This window comes from Talaromyces stipitatus, genomic scaffold (assembly GCF_000003125.1).
Source record: "Talaromyces stipitatus ATCC 10500 scf_1105507295523 genomic scaffold, whole genome shotgun sequence".
Classification (NCBI taxonomy): Eukaryota; Fungi; Ascomycota; class Eurotiomycetes; order Eurotiales; family Trichocomaceae; genus Talaromyces; species Talaromyces stipitatus.
The window spans coordinates 4,805,942-4,828,407 of NW_002990113.1; the positions used below are offsets into that span (position 1 = coordinate 4,805,942).

General features: G+C 46.9%; 7 protein-coding genes across 7 annotated transcripts, besides 2 other annotated features; 1 reads left to right on the plus strand and 6 right to left on the minus strand.

Annotated features, from left to right (window-relative positions):
- Positions 1 to 72: 72 nt before the first annotated feature.
- TSTA_077140 (Rho guanyl nucleotide exchange factor, putative) lies at positions 73 to 3,975 on the minus strand. Its single transcript, XM_002341693.1, has 6 exons — positions 3,327 to 3,975; positions 2,713 to 3,273; positions 2,413 to 2,661; positions 2,138 to 2,324; positions 1,493 to 2,066; positions 73 to 1,426 (listed from the first exon to the last, which is right to left on the minus strand). Exons 1-6 carry the CDS (start codon positions 3,747 to 3,749, stop codon positions 688 to 690), a joined length of 2,733 nt encoding a protein of 910 aa, XP_002341734.1. The 5' UTR covers positions 3,750 to 3,975; the 3' UTR covers positions 73 to 687.
- Positions 478 to 498: a microsatellite.
- Positions 3,976 to 5,150: 1,175 nt separating the features above from the next.
- On the plus strand, positions 5,151 to 7,781 carry TSTA_077150 (F-box and WD domain protein; the record flags this gene model as incomplete). Its single annotated transcript, XM_002341694.1, has 2 exons — positions 5,151 to 5,371; positions 5,422 to 7,781. The coding sequence occupies exons 1-2, from the start codon at positions 5,170 to 5,172 to the stop codon at positions 7,779 to 7,781; spliced, it is 2,562 nt and encodes an 853-aa protein (XP_002341735.1). The 5' UTR covers positions 5,151 to 5,169.
- Positions 6,803 to 11,385, minus strand: TSTA_077160 (involucrin repeat protein; the record flags this gene model as incomplete). Its single annotated transcript, XM_002341695.1, has 3 exons — positions 6,803 to 8,799; positions 8,855 to 11,164; positions 11,227 to 11,385. 3 exons carry the CDS (start codon positions 11,383 to 11,385, stop codon positions 8,698 to 8,700), a joined length of 2,571 nt encoding a protein of 856 aa, XP_002341736.1. The 3' UTR covers positions 6,803 to 8,697.
- Positions 11,386 to 12,156: 771 nt separating this feature from the next.
- TSTA_077170 (acetamidase regulatory protein, putative) lies at positions 12,157 to 13,485 on the minus strand (the record flags this gene model as incomplete). Its single annotated transcript, XM_002341696.1, has 2 exons — positions 12,157 to 13,113; positions 13,186 to 13,485. The coding sequence occupies 2 exons, from the start codon at positions 13,483 to 13,485 to the stop codon at positions 12,157 to 12,159; spliced, it is 1,257 nt and encodes a 418-aa protein (XP_002341737.1).
- A 1,619-nt stretch (positions 13,486 to 15,104) lies between these two features.
- Positions 15,105 to 15,131: a microsatellite.
- Positions 15,132 to 16,092: 961 nt separating this feature from the next.
- TSTA_077180 (uncharacterized protein) lies at positions 16,093 to 17,298 on the minus strand (the record flags this gene model as incomplete). Its single annotated transcript, XM_002341697.1, has 3 exons — positions 16,093 to 16,690; positions 16,749 to 16,889; positions 16,949 to 17,298. 3 exons carry the CDS (start codon positions 17,296 to 17,298, stop codon positions 16,093 to 16,095), a joined length of 1,089 nt encoding a protein of 362 aa, XP_002341738.1.
- An 841-nt stretch (positions 17,299 to 18,139) lies between these two features.
- Positions 18,140 to 18,983, minus strand: TSTA_077190 (endoglucanase, putative; the record flags this gene model as incomplete). The annotated part of the gene is made up of 3 exons (XM_002341698.1): positions 18,140 to 18,219; positions 18,295 to 18,515; positions 18,571 to 18,983. The coding sequence occupies 3 exons, from the start codon at positions 18,981 to 18,983 to the stop codon at positions 18,140 to 18,142; spliced, it is 714 nt and encodes a 237-aa protein (XP_002341739.1).
- Positions 18,984 to 21,773: 2,790 nt separating this feature from the next.
- On the minus strand, positions 21,774 to 22,048 carry TSTA_077200 (uncharacterized protein; the record flags this gene model as incomplete). The annotated part of the gene is made up of 2 exons (XM_002341699.1): positions 21,774 to 21,961; positions 22,024 to 22,048. 2 exons carry the CDS (start codon positions 22,046 to 22,048, stop codon positions 21,774 to 21,776), a joined length of 213 nt encoding a protein of 70 aa, XP_002341740.1.
- Between the last annotated feature and the right edge of the window lie 418 nt (positions 22,049 to 22,466).

Genomic DNA, 22,466 nt, shown 5'->3' on the forward strand with positions numbered 1-22,466 from the left:
TACCCGGTAGAGACATCCCTGCTAGTTTGCATCAAAAGACTAGAGTTGCTGATACAATCAAGGGTATGTAAGGATATGGTTGAATAATTGACATTGCATTGCTAAATTACCTAGACATAACATAACCGATTGAAGATTGAACTCGATACATGTTGTCAAATGTGAATAACTATAGAACAAAATTCATCTCAAAGTACGTGACGGTTCGTTGAATGCTGTAAAATGCAAAAATAGCCTCTGGCCAGAAATCAAAATGGTGGTATTTCGAGTATGACTGGCCAGAGACATTCGAACATGGACGATTAAAACTTCGAGGGGACATGTGAGTTGTAAGAAAGCAAAGAATAAGCCATTGAATCAATAGAAGCAATGCTCAACACCGAATAACAGACATGATCGCTCGCAACGTACCGGTTTTCCCTGAGGATGAACAACAATTCAGAACGCTTAGACGACCATGATCTTGCGAAGCAGCAGACAACAACAACAACAACAACACCACCACCCAACATTTCTTTCTATCTGCGACCCGGAACAAAAAACGCCATAGATTAAGATAAAAAAAAACGCCGTAAACTGCCTCATTGAAATGCTAATGGAATCATAAGAGTAAAAATGGGTTGGTTGGTATCAGTCGAGCAGCAATTATAGAGGCTTGATCTATGGCAAACTAGCAACGGACGACTCTTAGTTCTCGACGGCTTGACAGAACAGCTGGATTTCGCCGACTTGACCCTGCGCAAGGCTGTCCTGGTGCTGATCTCTCCATTCCATGAATGCGAGTTGAACTGCTTCGTCGCTGTCAATAGTAATAAAGTCGCCATCCTCGTCTTTGTATCGTAGCCTAACAGATCTGCTGCCAATGGATCGATTGGTGAACCGAGCAAGTTTGGCATCAACCCGGTCGGTCAAGGACCGGAAGAGAATGTTGCTGGCTATAACAAGAGTTACATAGTTGTCATCGAAGTTGACTTTCGCCTTCAGCTGAGTTGGCATGATTGGCTCTTGGGAAGCCTGTGTATCTGGTTCGAGGGTGCCCGACATGGATAGAGGATGTTCAGAAAGAGAAGACTGGCTGTTAGCCATTGCCGGGAAATATCCATCACTGTAGTCACCTTGCATATGCCGTGATGTTCCAAGAGGTGTTTGTGCCATTGTTCGAATCGGGAGTCCGTTGTTTGTTGGTGAGTTATTCTGACTGCGGTTGACCGGTGCTCGCATACTCTGAAGTTGAGGTGGAATTGGAGGTACCGGGACGTTGTCGATCGTTTGCATGGCATGGCCATTCATATATCTCGGAGTGTTGTGAATATCTGGACTGCTAGCCGATCGCATCCGTTGTGACATCTGACTTGAAGTCTGCCCTGACCCGGGCATTGGCGGTAAAGATGGTCGTTGAACACGGCCGTTAGCGCCGTTTGATGTACTGAAATAAGGATTGCCGTTAGTCCCGTCTCTTGAAACTCCCCTAGATAAGGCTGGCGCAGTGTACCGATTTGATTCTTCATTCCACGCATTGGTGGGTGTCATCTGTCGGGGATAATTGAATGTTGACTGTGAACTAGAACGTGTAGATGGGGTTTCAGTAACCGGAGAAAAGTAAGATGTGCCGACCACCCGTTCGCCTGGAGATAGACTGCCGTTTGACAACTGTGTCTGCAATAAGGGAGGAACTTCTGGCAAGGGGAAACGGGGAGGTGGACGAGCAGCAGGAAGACCGATTGATCCGCTGCTACCTCCTGTCGCTGATCTGGCTCGAAGACTGGTGCTGGACGCATTTCTACTAACTGGGAACTCCGAAAACGAGGCCGACTGAACATGAACGGGTTCTTCAGCTTCGTATTCCTGCTGGTACGGATTGACCATTCCTGCCATATTCTGCATATACGTGAACTCTGAGTCTGATGTTCCGGTATTGCGGGCGTGGCGGCTGTTATAACTCTCCACTCGCAGCTTATCGATGTCCGTGTACCATTTTTTCATGATATCTTCGTTCACGTACCGAATGATAAAGTTGTCAACCACGCCAGGATCACCTTTCCAGAAGATCTGAATACGATAAGAGCCTATGAAGATACTTAGTTAATAAGGGAGTAATAGCAAGGGTATCGCCATAATGATTGGATTGCGAGCATACCTGGTTTTTGAAGCAGCACAACATCTGTCACATTCGCCATATAGATACGGCCCTTGAGCTGAAGGCGTGGCTTGCCTTTAAGATTTGCCGACGGCTTATCCTTTGAGCCAATGAGTTTGCTCTTTTGCTTGTTGGGATTGATATCTTTGCAGCAAAGGAGAATTCGCTGGAATAGATAGATATGATACTGTTGCACAGAAGTCAGCAAACCGAAACATCAAGGTAGCCATAGATCTATAACGCAGTATTAGCAGACAACTAAGATTGATGCTTACTTCTCTTTCCGAGTCCTTATTGCCTTCTCCTTTCAAAACAGTAAAGGTTCCGAAGCGTAGCAGGTCACCAAAACCATCCACTTTGAGAGCTTTCCAGTCATCAACACGATTCGCAAGATCAATCATTGCTGCTTGAAGGTGTTCCTTATCAATGGCGTCGTTTGCGGAATCGAGCACAGATTGAATCATGTCGATGGCCATTGTGATCCGTGTCTTCAACGCCTCGTTATCTGTTTGCTTTCGAAGTTCCTAATCCATTATTAGCATACACACGCAGAGAAAGAAAGAAAGGACACGTACCCCAAGCATGAGTGGATACTTGGTGAGCCGCTGGAATGGTTTGACGAAAAAGCTGTTGAGAGTAGCGGGCATTGCGACCATTTGCTGTAAATCTATAGAACGCGGAGCCGACTTGATCTTGTCCCATTCGCGAAGACATACTTCATCACATTGTAACTGATTCGAGATGAATGGTTCGTATCTTCGCAAGAACTCTTCGTTATCGATGAACAGGTGGCCCCAATCTTGACGTTCTTCGGGTAAAGCATAATGTTGTTCCATTCGTATGAGGAAACGTTGCGCAGAGTCTAACAAATCGTTCAAGTTCATGAATATCTGATGGCTCGAGTCACCAGTAAGTGCTCCGGTCTCCTCAAGCTCCTTCTTCAACGCCTGCAAATTCTGCAGATGATGGACGTAGTCACGTTCTGTCACAAGTAGTTCTTTGAGGATGTGCTGACGTTTCGTAAGTTTTACAGTGCCCTCTGGGCCTTCTTGCAAACTGGAAACTGCTGCTGACGGCCGACGGAGACGACCTTGCATCTCGAGTATGTCTAGTACACGGTTTACCATTTTAATCACCTGTTCTCGTCAGTCAACGGTCAGCCATGAGTAACTTCCCAGAAGAGACTAACCTTGATAAAACCAGTCGTGTTTTCACCATAAAGATCGGTGATCAGAAAGCAGTCCTGCTGAGGAAAGCCCATGTCTTGAAGACAAGCCTGAAGGAACTTGAAAGTAGCAGCCTTCGGTCTCTTTGCTTCCGGCACCTTGTCCGGATCGATTTCGAGCATCTCATCGGGCTGCGATGCGTTGAAGATGGTTATGAGCGGGTATCCGGCTCGAAGGCAGGTCCATAGGGAGTTTACGGGGTCTGCTGTGGCCCGTTCTTCAGCTTCCATCTCTTCCAAATGTTGTTCAAAGCCGGGGACCTCCGCCAGACGAAGTTTCAAGTTCACACAGCTCTGGTAGATGGACTCGCCACCTCTTCGGTTAATGATATTGTCCTCTGCAACAGGGCCTCCAACGGGGAGACCGTTGCTCGTCGGAGTATCCATGTTGAATTCCTCCCGCACTTCAGCACTCGGTCACGCCGTGTATTCTTCACTTTAACCACTCAAGTAACTGTTCCAGCCAGCGTACCCGTTGCGCCTAAGACTTATTTATCATGGGTATCGGAAGTGGTGCCGCAAGTCAATGCGTCCGGAACCGGTGAAGTCGAAAGGGAGACAGGGGCGACACAGCGAAGTTCAAGTCAAGGCCACCAGGGTCTCCTGCACAAGCAATATAATATCCGTGTTGACAGTTGAGTAGAGAGTATTTGCTCGACGATGATTTCGGCGACCGCGAGATCGAGCGATCAAAGGAAAACGAGAAGCTACCAGCGTGGCGCGCACGAGGGATGGCGAAACAACAATAATCACCGGACCGGCCCCAGTTTAACTCGCTGATGTTGTTCAAAGCCCGGTACAGGCAGGGATCAGTGTCGGTAACTGCAAAAAGGCGATAAAACGTAGCAATACAGAGTGGCCACTGCCAGGTAGATGATCTGTATTCTGGAGATTTGTGAAGACTCCTGTGACGGAAAAAGTCCGGGACAGCGACTTACCAGGGGTTTGTAATGGTGGTGGGGGGGAAAGGGAAAGTTGTGTGGTCGGGGTGTGGAGAGGAGAGAGTCTGCCAAGAGTCTCAGAACGGGAGCGGCTTGATCCTTGGAGGCAAATCAGCGACACTAGAACAGTGCTGAGTGAACTAGAAGCAAGACTAGAGTGGTCGTCTGGAAAGGGAGAAGAGAAGACTGACAGAGAGTCTCTCGAGTCTTGAGTCGAGAGGCTGACTAGACTTTATTGCAGTGTGCTCGTAGCGTGTTTCGGCACGTCAGACTAACCCGATCAGGAAAGCTCTAGATACTGTCAATGTTTCTAAGTTTCTTCTATGATGAGAGATGCAATGTTTCGATTTAGGAGTAGGAAAAACAGCCAGTTCCATGAGCCCTGTTCGGACTTTAAGCTAACGAATATTAGAATGCATGGAGGATAGCATGGTATACAGGACAGGAGTCACAGGGCATGCGAAGCTGTCCCGTGAATGTATGCTTAGTAAGCATGCGAGATTCGAAACAAATCAATGAGGCCTGAGGCATCAAGTGCCAGACTATTCCCAAACGTCATTAGTTCACCTTCTCTCCAACCTCTGTACAACAATCCCGTCTCCCCTCTACAGATCGCGTGAGTCACAGGACTCGCTGTTTGTTTATCGCTCGAGTCCGTTACCGGTACCATATCCAATAACTGCCAATGCACCGCATCACAGAACACTTAGTCGCTTGGTGACACCCGGCATAAGAGACACTACCGAAGAAGGTTTGTTTTGGCCTGGTCCGGCTCGGCGTGCTTTGTAGGGCCACTGGTGGCTCACTCTCTTTTCACTTCTCTATTCTACGATATTGCCAATCGGAGACAGCTGTCTCCCTTTGTTATGCACTCATCAGAGGGTATATTACGAATGCGTTCTGATAAACCTCCATACACCTCGGCCTCATTGGCAGCGTCCTACAAACTGGACGAGGGTTATTCCGACGACACCAAAAGTCAGCTAGACGGTGAGGACGGCGCTGCTCAAAATGAATCGATGCTTCTACCAGACTGGATCCTCGCCTACAGTGATTCAGAGAGGGCCGGTGTGTGTCTATTCCCCGTTTAGATATTACTATCACTGACCGAGGCACAGAGCTTGCCTACTCTATACTCTCCAGCTTACCGACAACTTCAATCGCCTCAGTCGTGGAGCGACTGACGCCACGACTTCATATGGACCCCGTACTCAGACTACCCCCGGAGATCACTGCAGAAATATTCTCATACCTCGATCCAGCCACGTTATTTACTGCATCATTAGCCTCTCGCGGTTGGAGAAATCGTATTATCGATCCCCGTCTATGGAGAGATATGTACATCAGAGAAGGGTGGAGGGTGGATATTGACGCAATTAAACGATATGAAGAACTGCATACCGAGCGATTGATGTCCCAAACCCGCAAATCTCGTTCTAGACACGCCGACTCCGAATCTCCCCAACCTCAGCTTAAGAGGCGTGTTACTGAAGCCAGCCTTCAATCGCGAGGCGCCTGCGATGGCGACGCGCAGTCCAACCCACCATGGAACGAGCAGCATCAGACTGTTGAAGCAGATGTGCCAACCACTGCAGATGATGACGACAATGACCGAGAAATGCGAGACGTGAACGGTGCAGGTCAATCATTCTCCCCGGCTGACCATCAGTTTGAGACATCAACGAGGCATTCCCCTCTGTTAGTTCGATTACCAAACGGCACAGCTAAAATAAATTGGCCTTATCTTTATAAGCAACGGAGACGGTTGGAAGACAATTGGATCAAAGGCCGATTCACCACTTTTATGCTTCCCCATCCAGCTTACCCAGATGAAGCTCATCAGCAATGCGTCTATGCCCTTCAATTCTCAGATAAATGGCTGGTCAGCGGGAGCCGCGACACAACTATCCGTGTCTGGGATCTAAGTCGAATGCGTTTGAGCCTTCCACCGCTTCGCGGCCATCAAACATCAGTACTATGTCTGCAATTCGATCCCAGCTCGGAGGAAGACGTGATCATCTCCGGAGGGAGTGACAGGAGAGTCATCGTTTGGAAGTTTTCGACGGGTCAAAAAGTCCTCGAATTGACCAATGCGCACCATGACTCTGTCTTGAATCTAAAATTCGACAAACGCTATCTCGTGACATGTTCCAAAGACAAATTCATCAAAATATGGAACCGTCGTTCACTCACCCCATTGGATAAAGATTATCCTGCTGTTGTCAAAGGAGCAGCAAACAAATACCCTGCTTATATCATTGATACAACCCTGTATTCTCCTTCGTGGCTAGAAGCCAATCTCGCGAATGGCAATATCAAAAGGCTTGAGCCGTACACCCTGTTGATGACACTTGAAGGCCATGGTGCAGCCATAAATGCGATACAAATCCACGGCGACGAAATTGTTTCAGCGGCAGGAGACCGGTTGATCAAAATATGGAGCATCCGCAACGGATCATGCCTAAAGACAGTGTTGGGCCACGATAAGGGCATTGCTTGTGTCCAATTTGATAACCGGCGCATCATCAGTGGTAGCAATGATGACACGGTCCGTATCTTCGATCATGAATCGTCAGCACAAGTGTCTTGTCTGATTGGGCATAGTAACCTGGTACGGGCTGTTCAAGCCGGGTTTGGGGATCCTCCAGGCGCAGAGGAAGCAGAACGACTGGAAGCTCTTGCACGGGATAACGAGTTCTGGGATGCTCATCGTAATGGCAACATACCTTATCAACATCGACCAGCAGCAGTTCGTCGTAGTGTTACATCGCGAAACGCAGGATCAAGAGATCCTACTGAAGTCACAGCGCTAGGTGCTAGCATCCCACCAGGAGGTGGGGGCAGCAGATGGGCCCGCATCGTTTCCGGCTCGTATGACGAGACAGTTATCATTTGGAGAAAGGATCGTAATGGCGGGTGGTTAGTCGGACACCGACTTCGCCATGCAGATGCCGTGACGATGGCAAATACGCCATATTCTACCCGTGCTCGCGATCAAGCAATGCGTTATATGGAGTTGCTACAAGGCCAGTCTCGAACCATGTCGATACTGCATCACCAAGCTAGGATTCATCCCTCTGTTGCCCCCGTTCCAAGTCAGAGCAATAACCACAATATCAATCCTCAGCCCCAATTGAACGCAGCCGCACCGCCACAGCAAGTCAACCAACAGGCCCCTCCTCCTCCTCCTCCAGCTGGGAATAACCCCCAACCGAATCACATCCCGTTACAGCAAGTGCAAGCTGTTAACGCCATTGTTGCTCAAGCTCAAGGAGCTGTACCTGGACTTGTGCATCCAATAGCAATAGCAGCTGGCCGACACCATAACCCGACAATGACACCAGCAAGAATATATAAGCTTCAATTCGATGCGCGAAAGATTATCTGTGCTAGCCAGGATTCGCGAATAGTAGGCTGGGATTTTGCTGCGGGTGACGAGGAGATTATGGAGGCGTCTCAATTTTTCGTGGGTGTATAGACAGCAGCCATTGTACGCACAATTTTGGGTTACATGTCTGAGCCAGTACCCATTACTGATTAGACGCATGCCAATACCCCTTCTCTTTCCTCTACAATAACGACCGTTCGCTTCTTATTCCATATCTTACAAACATACTTTTTTCGTCAACCCCCTGATAATCTTATCTCCCACACAATCACATATCATATACTCAAAAGGACTGTGAGACAACCAAGGAAAAGAAAAAATTGTTTACGACACGACGCATATGAGAGATCTTGCATTTGGGATTTGGAGTCCAGTCAATCCTTTTTTGGCGGTGATGGGCGAGGGAAATTATTTTCTTTTGGTATACTTTCTTGTTGCCCTACTCTATCCTCAATTTTGTAATTCTTGTTCATATGAATTGACATACTCAAATAAAGAATTGTTAATCTCGCGGTCCATGTCAGTGGAATTAAAGTTGATGAAGTTGGAATGGACGGGCTTGGACTTGTGTACATAAAAAGACTAGGAAGCATCCCAATTGCTTCAAAGAATGATTTAATTCCGGACCTAAATAACTTTCATCACCGAAAACCTGAATTATAATAATCAAATATATACAATTAATATACATGAATGTCCCGAAAGGTGCAAGAAGAAAGCGGGATAAAAAGTGAAAACTGGTAGACAAGTATCCTTACCAGGGTACCAAGCATCCAAGACGATAAATGACTTGGGTCCATCCGAAAGTGGAAGAAAAGAATAAAAAAAAGACGCCTGCCCTTCCCCGTATATCTATAAAACAAGATGAGAAGAAAGAAAGAAAAGTTCGCTGTACATATTTTCACACGTGCATTATCAATGGGAACAGGATCATTTGTTGGTTTCTTGTCATTATAGGGGATCGAACCATAGATGATTATTAGTATATATAGAATAAAGACAAGGCCTAGGTGACCATGCTCTGATTGAGAGTCGGTTTGCCGATTGTTTGTTCCATTTTGAGACTGCGAACCAGCGCTTCGAGTTTCTTTCGTTCTTCTTGTTCGGCCTGTGATGATATTCGTCAGTACGTGCCAAGATGAGAGAAGGGAGTAAGAGCTTACTCTAAGAAGTTTCATATTCTCCGCTCTCGTATCCCGCATCATCTTCTTAAATTCATTTTTCAATACCATTGTCGAAGTGGTCTCTGTCGCACCATCTCTCATGGCCGTCTGACTCACGCCCATCCATGTGATACGCTCATCACTGAGCTGTGCCTCTAATTGTTCGATGCGATCACGCAAATTATCAATCGTGCCTTCGTATCTTTCGCGCTCCTTCTCAAATTCAATGCTTGCTTTGGTCATTGCTTCGTAATCTTCTATCGTTTCTTCGAGTTCCTTTTGAAGCGTTTCGACGCGCTTTTGAAGCTCGCCTTGGTCGGCTCCGGTGTTAACTCGTTCGGCCCGTAGGGTGGCTAGCTCCTCGGCAAGACTGATGTTCTTCGTGTTGAGGTCTTCGATTTCTTTATACAAGGCCGGACTGGCTGCGGCTTCGGCTGCTCGCTCTGCACGTGTGCCATATGCTCCATCAAGTTCGGCTTTAACGACAGTCAATTCAGTCTGTGCACGCGCGTATTCGCCTTCAAGTTGAGTCAATTCTTCCCGAAGGCGTTGAGCTTCTATCTCTGCAGATTGTGCGCGTGCGTATTCGCCTTCAAGTTGAGTCAATTCTTCCCGAAGGCGTTGAGCTTCTATCTCTGCAGATTGTGCGCGTGCGTATTCGCCTTCAAGTTGAGTCAATTCTTCCCGAAGGCGTTGAGCTTCTATCTCTGCAGATTGTACGCGTGCGTATTCGCCTTCAAGTTGAGTCAATTCTTCCCGAAGGCGTTGAGCTTCTATCTCTGCAGATTGTGCGCGTGCGTATTCGCCTTCAAGTTGAGTCAATTCTTCCCGAAGGCGTTGAGCTTCTGTCTCTGTAGATTGTGCGCGTGCATACTCTGCTTGAATTTGGAACAGCTCCGCACCTATACGTTGAACTTCTGTTTCGGCTTTGGATCGTGCTTCCCTTTCTTGCTCTAGTGCTGCTGTCTGCTCGCGTGCATATTCTCCCTCGAGACGAGTCAATTCATTCTGAAGGCGTTGAACTTCAGTTTCTGCTTTAGACCGGGCTTCCTTTTCGTATTGCAGAGCAGCAATTTGCTCGCGCTCTCTTTGAGAATCTTGAATGTTTTCCTGCTGTCTCACGGTATCGAGCTGCTCCATCACTAAAGCTAATTCGTCTTTAACGGTTTCCAATTCACGCTCAGAAAGCTCACGCTGCTTCCTTGTTTCAACAAGCTGTTGCGCCAAGTCTGCTACGTGAGCGTCCTTTTCAGCATCCGATTTTGAATTCAATTCTCTTTGTTGCTGGATCTGCGTGGTCAGGATACTCTTTTGGTCTTGTAGAGAGTTAACCCGTCTCTGTAGATCCTCCATTCCAGACTTCAAATAGTCCATATGATTACTGAGATATTCCCCGGTCGGACTAGGAGGCGGTGGCAGTGTCGGCGAGAGATGAGAACCGGCTTGCCCAAGTAAGCTTCGTAATTGACTGTTGATGGCTCCGAGTTCGGATCCCATTTCAGTAGCCGATATTTCCGGTTCGAGTCCACCCCTTCGAAGTCCACTGGATTGAAGGGTTTCCAAGCTTCGTTCGAGGTAAGCAAGGTGATCTTGAACAAAGGTTAGAGACGTATCCTCGGTGACTCTAAGTGGCAGTGGGCCTATATCCTGGGGACTGTGATTATCGAGAAGTAAGTCACGTAGACGTCCATTCAGCTCCTCTAATTTCTGCTCGGTGCTTCGGAGACTGTTGATATCTGCAGCCAGACCGCCGCCTCCGTTTTGGGATCGCAAGCCCGGATCATCCGTTTCCATTTCCCTGTAGAGACTTCGATCATCAAAGTCGAGTGTAGTACCGTTAAGACCGTTATTTATGCTGCCGCGATTTGCGTTCTTCTTCAAGCCCCGATGCGTCAACTGAAGTATTCCGGCTGTATGTTCCAAAAGGCGTTTATGCACATCCTGTGCCCTCCTCTCCAAGGCCCATAGCTCCTGAGCGAGCTCTTCACATTTCCGCGAACTAATCGTGAATTCTTCATCCTCGGGATGATGCGCCACACCGTTCGTCACACCGTTGCTCTTTAAGCTTGACAGTCGGCGTAGTGATTGTGCAGCATCTCTGAGCTTGGTCTCCAATGCAAGTTTCCGTTTTGTACCTTCGACCCGATTCGATAAAGTAGCATATTCGCGCTTCAAGTCTTCGACTTCCTCGAATGGAAGAATCTCATAACCGGCGCTATCTCCGATCGCGGTCTCGGTCAGAAGATGTAACAATACCGGATCTTGGATGTCGATTGAGGGAGCATTGGTCTGCGGAATTGGGCCGGAGTGCTTCATCGCATAAATTCGTTAGCGAAAGCGAAGTGTTGCGACGAGGGTAAAAGTCAACATACCCCACTATATTGAGACCTATCATCCGTTGCCATATCTGATGCACTCCGGTAGCCATCTACCAGGCGGGACGGAACCACAGAAACAGCGCCGTTGGGATAGCCGGTCGAAAGGTACCTGGGATCCCCGTACGAGGACGTACTCGACCGAAGGCTGTCCATCCTCACCAAAAAGAAAAGAAAAGAAGAAATAAAATATATACGTTGATTATTATATAAATGACGGTGTATCACGCGAAAGACATGACGGACAGGAAGGATTGACTGTGGTCAGTAAAGAGGAGAGAAAAAGCGGAGAGTTGAACTGATCAGCTGGATCGTATACTCGCTCGCTGTGTTTGTGGGACGGACAAGAGGTCAGTCAGGAGACTCGAATGGTACGACCAGAAGATCACATCATGCATACCTTTATACCATTCCCGGAGTTTCTAAGCGAGGCGGGGAGAAAGTGGTGTGGTGGCTTGTATAAACTGAAATTCCGGAGAAGGAGGAAAAAGAAGGATCCAGGGACATTACCCCGTTGGGCTTGGCGCGATCGGGCGGTGCTCAGCCATGCCGCTTTAGTAGGCGGCGCTATAGTTCATTTTCTCCATCCGATTCTTCATCTTGCGATCTTGTACAACATGATTAGTTGCTGATTGCTGTCAAGTCAGTATGTACTACGTGTCGTGTCCGCTAACACTGCATGGGTCTGACAGTCGAAGTTTCTCGTACAGGAGACAGGAGTGACTTGTCATATTTCCAACGAAGCCGGTTTTTCAGGAGGTTGATAAGATTCTTTTATTAAGTTAATTTAAATGTGCTAACATCGCCAAATCGAAATGTCTTTTCCCATACCGTGAATGATGAAACCTGTCATTCAGCCCCTTTGGCTGTGACTATTGATTGCTCTGAATGGCGGAAGGCTTCATCTTTCGGGATAAGAGCGGGTTCTCATGAGAAAACCTCCTGCGTCGAATATGCATTCGGTTCAGAGTCAATCGTAAAGTCGAACATGTTAGGATCCGGTTCAAAAAAATCCATGAAACTGAGCCCGAAGAAGGGATTATCGGTGTGCTCATCCAACGGCAGAGAACCGGTATTTTGGGAATGCTGGGGATCAGGTGCATTGACCGATTCTAGCAGATTCATCTCCCTGCACATATCGAGTGGGAAGGGGAAAAGCTCTTTCGCTCGAACGTCAGAGCCCTGGATATCCGATGGTATAGCATCGGGCCCTCCGTTCACTCGTGAGGATCTCTCAACGGTCTCTCGCAATCTCCTCATTTTCTCCAGTACCATATCTGCATCTCCATACCTATCTCGCATTTTGTTCAGGACAGAACAGACGATAGCTATGTCTCTTTTCCTCACTGTGCTCTCCGGCTCCAGCTGAGGATAATGGCAAATCAAGGGAAGCGAGATGGCCAAGCAGAAGAACCCGTGATTCGGGAGAAGAAAGACAGTTTCTTCCCGACATAATATCTCATCATATAGGAAAGAGGCACAGGACGCAGCAATGCGTGACACAACAGATACTCTCCACGGCCTGTCTCTTTCCTTGTACCTCAGCATCTGACTCATTACAATAACCACGAAGTACTGAATGAATAACTCTGACGCCGGGCGGTAATACGCCTTTCTTTGATCGTTTGCATTATATAGCCGAAGATCTTCTGGGAGGCTGTTCACCCAGTCACACAAAGCAGCATCAATACTCGACAGTTCCGATTGTTGGATATGGTGCCTTTCCATGTATAACTTGGCAATGCGAGTCATTACCGTGCAGAGCTTGGTTGTCTCTATGAATACTAACGATTGCATGTTCGGGACCTCAAAGTCTTCCAATGTCGGAGGTCTCACATCCAAGTCTTTCTGTCTCAGTCGTGGAGGCCGACCCCAGCAAGCTACCTGTAGCGAGTCGTTATTCTAAAGTGCTGGTCAGATATGGAGTCCAGGTAAAGGAGTAACAGTGTCACGTACCAAGAGGTACCAGAATACTCGCCGTAGGCATCCCGAGTTAGCCCTTGTTGCATATGTACCTTCTCTGTGCAAGCCCATTTGTGTCACAAGCTGTATAGCGAGTCCTGTCCAAATCCACGGCCCATCAAGATTCACGGGACTTGATGGCTTTACACTCCAGCAAGACATGAGACAGAGAGCCTTCAGTGTCTGCACACAATCTTCTTCATAGTTAATAGACATCAGTAATTTCAACTTCTGATACAATTCGTGAGCTTGTTCTGGGCCGTTGGTGTCGTGTGTTAGGAGGCCGCCCACCATACAAACCCCTTGTTGAAGTAGTATAGAGGAATGAGCTCCTGAGACATCCCTCAAATCCACTACCGGACATTGATGGAAAATATGCGTCAAGTATGCGTCCGTTCTTGCGCTGAGTAACACCGGTCTGAGGAGCACCGAAGCTTGCGTGACCCTTAAAGTGGCATCTCGCAACGAATCGGAATCCGCATTTCTGGGAATCACAACATTGACAGGGCCGTCTAATTGTTGTATCATTGAACAGTGACTCACAAAGCCGGCATTCTGAGAAACAGGAGGCCCGGGCCTGCCCCTTTCATGAATCGTGTGCTTGGTAGATGTGAGCGTATTAGATCTGGTCGAGGGCTGAAATGCCTCTCCGAGAACCGGCTCAATCTGAATCGACTGAATGCTACTTCGCTCTCGAGACTTTTCTGGATTCCGTTTACGAACGCCCCTACGCTGTCTGTGATGCGCGTTCGTTAACATTCCTGGTCACACGTCTGCGCCGGAGATTTAACTGACACGCATGGGAGATCTGAATGACGGCAATTTTTGCAAATACCATCGGCACTCGTTTGCAGATCACATTTAATCTATACCGATTTTAGAGATCGAATAAAATATCATGGCGTTTCTGTAGATCTGTGAGTTCTTACCTTTCGAGAATGGCATCGGGTACAGACGATATTTGCACGGTCCCGCACAGGCATTTGTCGGTCGTAGGGCTTGAAGACCCAATATATATTCAAATACCGTGACTGTGGCCTTAGTTGACAATAATTCCCGTCGGATAAGACGCAAAGAGTTTGGAAGAACTCTCAAGTCCCAAAGCAATGGAGGACGCCTGAACGGCATTCGGCATCCGGCAGACGCGGCACTTCTCTGTCGTCTTCTACTCGGCCAATTAGACCAGGCTGATTTCTCCGGATCAATTAAATCAACATGGGGGTTGTGATTTTCGACCCAACATAATTCAACGCCTAAAAAATATGCTGGTTGACTATATGACAACCGTCGCCCTGATCCTAAGCCCTTTCGTTCTACGAGACATCTTATTCAAGCACCCGAAGCTACACATGTCGCTGTATGGCCACCACCTCAGAGCTAGTAGAGGAATTATTCACCTCACTCCAAGATTCCATATCATCTGTTCATCTGGTATGCGTACAGCACCTTGGTCTACTTGATAAGTCCCAACAGAAACTGGCCAAGTTAATTCATCAGAGGCTTTGCCGCACACAATGCTGGGACATCCGGATTCCGATCTAGTTCTAGTCAACAATGGTTGGCTGCAATGTGATCTCAAAGCGCTGCCCTGGAAAGTTGCAGGCAGATTGCCCAACTTCTCAGTCTCTCCTCCCCCTGAAGCATCCTAATAATCATGCTTGCGATGCTATTCATCTGTCGTCGTTCCGTCGTTGCATGGCCTATTTATGAGATCACATAAATCCATTGTAGATACTTACGATGTCTACCAGAATCTGTCGGTTGCACGACGATTACACAGTCGGATGGATTTTCTCCATACCGCTCGAGATGGCTGCAGCGAAGGCCATGCTGGATGAAACCCATGAAAATCTGCAAATACCACCAAATGACCAGTGGATTCGCACAAGGACAAGGACTGGCAGGGGTACGCTGCAGCGGCGGCAGCGGCAGCAGCAGCATATGCCAAAGAGCTTCTGTTGTGTACTCCGGCCCTTTCAAGGGAATTAATAGTTCAAATCAGCCGAGCCTAACGCTAATTACCACCTGAAATCTGTTATGGAGACTTGATAGAAGTAAATGACGCACTAGGGCAAAGATATAATGTTTCCTTGGCGTTTATGTATTCGCTGGAGGTGGGATATGCCCCTTTCAATATCTTTTCGTGTTTGCGAATACTGACACTAGGTCTCGGTGGTTTACTGATATCGTCCTGAAAGACATGTTCAAAGATGCAGGGCTAGAGAAAATTGAGCGAGGTGAATGGCTGCTCCAGAATCATCACACGGGACATATTCTGAATCTCAAGGTGCCTTGGAAAGCAATTGTCAAGGTAAGAGAGTCTCACTCCAACTTCATCAAACGTGTTTGATTTCTCTCAACCAGGTCAAATACTTGATATGAGTATGATATTTCACAAGCGGAACGTACAGACATTACAATGCCCTTGGTTCAATACTGAGCGACTGTCTTTCTGATGAAAGACCTATAGAATGGTCGGTACAGCCAGTTATCCTGTACGACTGGCCTGGTTTATATTACCTCTTGAGTTGCCAGCTGCCGCCGCCCAAATTGAATAAACTTAAACCTTCTCTAACGGACATCTTTCTGCTCAGCAATTTAGACCCGAAGAGTCCAGATCTCACAGAACCTATAGGGTTTGAACGCCGTTGACATAGAAAACCTGCTAAAAAAGTGGTTCTAGGGCCAGAGACAGAAGGCATCGCGTGAAGGTTTCTCTCTGTTCGCTCTGTCTCTCCATCCTTACAGGTCCCAAGGGATACGATTTATCAACGTTCTACGGCTCTTATATAGCCAATTGCTGCTTCTTTGATGCATTTTATACGAGCAATGCTATGCCATTTGGATTGGCGGGCCAAGGGACATCAAACTATCTAAATAAATACATATTGAGGGGCAAAACTAGTGATTAGACAAGGCTGCTGGTGTGAAATCCCCAAGGAAACTCCACAATGCTTTCCCCTTCCATTCCTTGCTCTTCCAATTGTTTGCTGACTCCGGAAAGAAATCAACAACACCACAAATCTGCATATCATGGGCGAATACAAAGAACACATTGTCCTGTGCGTCTGCTTCCTGCACCTCCTTAATACTCTGAATTGCCTGAGAGATATCAACAGCGAGGATAGGGTCAAAGAAAGTGTCATTAGGCTTTCTGCCCCTTTGTATGTTCCATTCTCGGTATAGGTCACCGTCTAGGTAGCTGGTATGGTGTGAGTTGAGAGAGCTCGAGTGGAAGGATCGCACTTGACTCGGAATAGGAAGATAGGGTGAAGGTCTGATTTCACCCCCATGATGACAGACATCGCCGCCCATGAAGATGAATGTATCAGGGCTTGTAGTTGTTCGTGCCAGACCTGCTATGTGACCCACAGCATGACCGGGTGTATCTAGAAGGAAGAAAGAGCCGTCTCCAAAGAAGTCAATCGCACGGAAGGCGCCGTACTTGATGCATGATTTGTTGCCGGAGGAGAAGTCTATCTCTCGCACATTTCGGCCTCTTGATATAGTATAGTTAGTACACCTGTAGAAGGCCTGCTTAGGGGGCTGCAACTCACTCGAAGTATCTTTCTGACAGCTCGACATCCGGCTTTGTTGGATAGCCAGGGTAATACACTTCTTTGAACCCGGGACCGACTACAAGCTCTGTTGTGGATGGGAAGACTGTTATATCCCCAACATGATCCCAGTGTCCGTGGCTTTCTTTCGGTATTAGTAAGACGTTAAAAACATCTACCACTGTCAGGAACATCAATACCTAAGGATCACACTGTCAATATGAGCAGGTTCAATGCCATTCTCAATCAGGATATCTGCAACAGTCCTCGTGACCTCGATTTTGGCGTCGGCTTTCTCCACAGCTTCAGCCACCTGAGGAGGGAAAAGACTGATATCAGAAGGGCCGCCAAGGTCGAACAAGACCTTCCGTCCCTTCGAGCTTTCCACAAGAAAGGACCACGAGCCAAGCTCAGGTAATTTCTCGTAATATTCCACTGACGGGGTGAGTAACATGCTTGTGGGTAAGCCGGAGAGTCGAAAACCTGAGTCGATGATGGACACCTTCGCGGCCGCACCAGCTGGCCCGTCAAATGAGGCATTGAGTGGCATGTTTAAAAAGAAGTAATTGCTGTAGATCTATGTAAAGAATACTTTTCGATTAACACTCAAATTGCTCAACTTATGGCTTTTTATAATCGCTGTCTCGGTATAGGGTTCTCGGCATGGCGTTGAGCCGACTGCCGCTGCTATTTGTCGGATTGGTAGGTTTATTCCAGGCCAATCCTGAAGAGGTTTTTACTGGGATGAAAAGAAAAGAAGTGACTAGCAAGATCTGTATGTGTTCCCTTCTCTCTCTTCCCGTGTATACATGAGTTTCCAAGAAGGGTTTTTATAGACATTTTGGCGGGGTGATTTGTGAGCTGTCATGAGGGTAAATATGAGGATAATTTTGAGCTCTGATAAGGTGGCTTCTGATTGACTGAGATGTACTACGTAGGTGCCCAAGTATTGCCCTAACGTGGAGTAGATCTTCAACAGAACAAGACGATCTTTCTGACACTATCATCAGGGGTAAACCTTGAAGGTTCAAGGTTTCTGCCTCGCCGGATATCCGGGTTATCTAACACTATTGTTGAATTAGGGCTAAAAGGTACGGCTCATCGACAGCCCTAACCCGATGACCTTCGGTTGACCGATGAACATGCGGTATAAATGCTGATAGGTGAAATTATTATTTTACTTGAAATGACGCAGAAGTTTTACTTAATCAATATACTAATATTCATTGTGGAAAAGAAAAACAACTAAATAAATCTTGGTGCGGCCTCCAGGGCGCGTCCCTGACAGAATAAAACCGTCCTTTCATTTTTTTCAACTTTGACGTGAGATCAACACCTATCTATAGATGGATTGATGAACGTCTATCTGTCATTTAGCAGATCTTAACAGCTTAATTGGCAGATGCAGACCAGTGGTTCACGGTCAATGTTGTCTGGCTTCCAGTAAATGGTTCAGTGCCGAATTGGAGATCTACCCATATCACGATAATGTCAGACACAATGTACTAAATCAACTGGCAAAAAGGAAGGAAATTAGAAAGCCTACCGATCAAGTACTGACTGCTAGCAGGGAAGTTCTGGTGTTCCTCGAGGTAATCAAAGAAGTTCAAGATATCACCGCTCCATGAAGTCGTTTGGCTGGGCGCCACGAAGCTGTACGTCTTTTGCGATCCGTTAACACCATACCACAGCTGCCAGGTTATGCCTGCTACATTGGCAGTTCCGATTTGTGAGCCAAGGGGCTGGGCACCACCATATCTTCCAAGCCTAACAGCTTCTCTTAACAATTTTAATCCCAAGAAGATCAACGGGAGGTATTTACCAGATCATGAGCTCATAGTCACCACTGTAAGTGACATGGTTGATATCTGCAGCGGTGAAGAGATCATAGGAAACATCGGCAGTGATAGCGGTATTACTATAACTCCACTGCACCGAGGTAGGAATGCTGCTCAGCTGGCTCACGAGCTTCTTGTTCAGAGCGCTATACTGCGAATTCGCATAGCTCTTGACCTGGCTGTTGCTTCCGGACCAGTTCCAGGTAGTTGACCATGCAACTCCAGAGCTAGAGATGGAGTTAACATAGGTGCATTGGGAGCCAGAGCCACTGCTCTCACCCCATAGATTGTTGTTGACGGTGTATGGGCCACTGGTATAGCTCGAGTATTGAGAGCATAGGCTCTGCTGCTGGGCATATGCGGCAGCGGCCAAGCTGAGAAGGAGACTTAGCTTCATCTTGAAGTGATTTTTTGGGTTCTAAGGATTTGAAGAAGAGAATCGTTGAGTTGTGAATGCTTGATATTGGAATTAGCACGGTAGGCAAGGGAATCAAGGGCTTTATATATGCCAGTCAAGCGATACAGCCACACCGTCCTCCCAAGAAGACCAAGCAATGAATCATCGTCTGTACAGGAAGCATTGTCGTTTCCGTGTTGTCGAAGTAGAGTCCTTGATTCCATTCCATATTCATCTCCAGGTGATTTCCTAATCAGGGGTAAGTGCATGGGCCTCAAGTGCCGTCGGAAGAGGCGCATTATGGCTAATTTACAGAAGAGACGAATCATTTTAGCATCTGGGAACCAATATCAGTCCTGAATATGCTGAGTGAAGTTATATTGCGAAAGCTAAGCCGAATTGTGAGAAGTACACGGAGGTATTCTTTCACCGATGGTTGCTAGTTGCGCCACTTGACCATTCATATGATCAAAGGCTGCTAGTAGGGTTACCTCCTAAGATTACATATGCAATAGGCCATTTGGATGGAGTTATAGAAATCTTGAAATGAAGAATCTCTGGACGTTTGGCCGCTGTGCCCAGACTTAGGGTTTCTATTAACACGGACCTAGCCAAACTGGTAAAAACGGACCCCTTTTAGAGGGTTGAAATTGAGTGCTGTAGCGGAGTGTCGCACACACGATCTCGGGGCCATCTACGTATATACGTAGAAACAACCTAATTTAAACCTTCGGCAATGATGTTAATACGACCAACCGACTGATCTGTGAAGAATTTCGAGGATTTTTAAGATGCGGTCCAAGTTGCAACCGCCAGCCCCTGGCACCATACATGGATGATACCCGATTCCACGCGTGGCTTTTAATGAAACTATGTTTCTTAGGTATGAGCTAAGAGACGTTTAATGGGACGACATGATTATTCTTAATCTCCAAGATGCATATGGCCGCGACTCAAGTGGCGATTTCCTCTAGTATGCGCACTGAACGCCTCCACGACATTTGAGTTCCAATTGATTTTGCACTCCGAGAAAAAAGTATTAAAGATTAAGTTGTGCCATCTGAAAATAAGTATTATCTCCCCCAAGTACCTTCAAACCCCGACCACCCCGCGAAAAACCAGGAAGCCCAAAAAGCCTCCTCCGCATCTCGTTACATTCGGGTACTAGCCAGTGTCCCGGTCTGTAGTTTTCGGCAAATTCGTGGAGCACAGCGGAGTCACGGTGAAAATTTTCCGTGGAAATGGACAGTGTTCTTCGTAAAACTATTGATCGGCGTCGTGCATCCCATCTGCAGGTACTATAAAAGGTGGTCCACTTGGTACAGATGAACGGAAACGTATCCCTCCATCGAAACATACATGAATAAGGCACTCATTTAGCTGTGTTTTAAGCTGGCAGGCTAATAGGAAGGACTTTCTAGAGGTGGGAGTAGTCAGGCTCTCTTTACAATCGTGCAGGGAATTCGTACCAGTCGTCAGTCCATGCAATCTAAGTGTTTCAACCGGATACACCAGACGCATCCACTACCTGTTCCAATTTTCAAAGCTCAAGGAATGACAGCTCGTTATTGGCCTAAGTATCAAACAAAGCGTTCCCGTAATGTCCTTTGGCAGTGGATGACCGGCAAGAATTAACCCGTGTATCTATACATAGTCTATTTCGAATCAAATGACGCTCGGCATAACATAAACGCACGCCATTACTGACGGCATATCATTAGTGCCTCCATCCTAAGAATTGGCATGCGGAGTGCAGCCGACACTGGTTGGTAGTCAGTTACGAACTAAGCTACATAAGGCTGGGCAGATATCGGGAATATACACCCTTTCCTGGCAACCTTGGAAGAGCTCTGCATATCCAAAGTAACATTATTTCCAAAAGTGTGGATTAGAACTGAGCATGAATACCATTCATGATGCTTTACACAGAACTAAGCGTTTACGGTTCATATCCAATCCACTTCCCGGTCAACATTCTCGTCTAGCAGACAGATGAGCCGTTTCACATGATCTTGAAAGACGGGGCCGTGGTTTCTCAGTCTTCATTCTGCAAACGCAGCAGCGAGACGCCTCTTGGTCCCGCTATTTCTGTCCTGGGCATCCGGTACGTTGAGATGTGTTGTATAGCACCGTAAAAGTCCTCCTTTGTTGCGAGGACCTCATGGCCGCCAATGTCACGTATGACTTATGATTGAGTAGCTGGAAAAAGCAATCGCTCAGAAGTGCTTTTCATAACTTCAGATCGGCATTTCAGATTGATGTCCTGTTTCCAGTTTATACAACACATGTATCTAGCGTCTTTGCCCTCTATTATAAATATAGCTTGTCATAGATTGATAGTCGGACTACTTCGATTCAGTTCATAGGAATACATATTTAGAGAAAGGCTCACACTCTCTGATTTCCGAAAACAATCTAAGTATAATTATTATAACCACGAATCTTAATACCTGGCCACTTTGCGAAAGCTAATAGAACTGTGGGCTACTCGTTTGTTGCTCGAGCAAATTTATGCTATTGATGATATTCGTATCAGACCGGAATGCCAGGAAGTCTGTTTGCCCTCGTGTTTGGTGGAAACTGTTCTTTCTGTCTCGTGGATGCATTGTAGAACGCCCAGAAGGAGGCGAGACACGCAATAATAACTGCTGAATATGTTAGACTGTGAAGCAACAAATACATGAAGAATCCGAAACATCAACGAGGAAACGAAAATATAGGGTGGGGGGAGCGAAGGATCAGTGTGATAATAAGAGGCAGGAAACTCACAGACACAGACCTCCACCATACTTAGAACGATGAGAAGGCAGGGTCATGGTAACTCTTCTTGGAGCGTAATCCTACCTCCATGCGAGTAAGTGCTACAGCGATGATGGCGGTCGTTAAGAGGGATATGGCGACTAGGGCAAATTTCTTTGCCCCACTGATTTTCTTGACTCTCCAAATAACATTTCTGGATAGGATGATAACTTTATACTCTATATAAGCGGTTTCAATTTGACTTGAGAGCTGGAAACTTGCTCCGTTAGGCATAATTTACCTGCGGCGTCTGATGCAATGTCCATGGCGGTAGAAACCGAGATAGTAGCTGTCTCATACCAGCGAGAATGGGAACTAACACAAATTTCTATAGACCTCAAAGTTAGTAATGGTTAGTCTGCATGCAGATCATGAGGATCGTATTGCATGAGAGAGGAGATTGAAGTATGTACATATCAAGGGATCCGAAGACGCTATCACTAATTTCACATCGTAATCTAGCAAACGATGCTAACGCCAAGTATAGTGAAAAGAGAGTTAACACCGCCCACCACATGATACGCTGCGGTCAGTTCTGGTTTCCAAGTTTGCGAAAGAGGGCCAAGAAAGAGAGCTTGATACACCATAGATAAGATCAACTAGCCCGTACTAATCGAGAGGCTGATAGGTTACACATGGGTGGGCTTATGTATAACATGGTCTTTGCCGGCTTACATGTACTCG

Excerpts from the sequence above, each read along its gene's own strand:
- TSTA_077140 (XM_002341693.1), bottom strand. The coding sequence starts at position 3,749 with ATGGATACTCCGACGAGCAACGGTCTCCCCGTTGGAGGCCCTGTTGCA. Across the intron at positions 3,274-3,326 it reads ACACGACTGGTTTTATCAAG|GTGATTAAAATGGTAAACCG; the intron begins GTTAGTCTCTTC and ends TGACGAGAACAG. Across the intron at positions 1,427-1,492 it reads TGGAATGAAGAATCAAATCG|TACATCAAACGGCGCTAACG; the intron begins GTACACTGCGCC and ends TCCTTATTTCAG.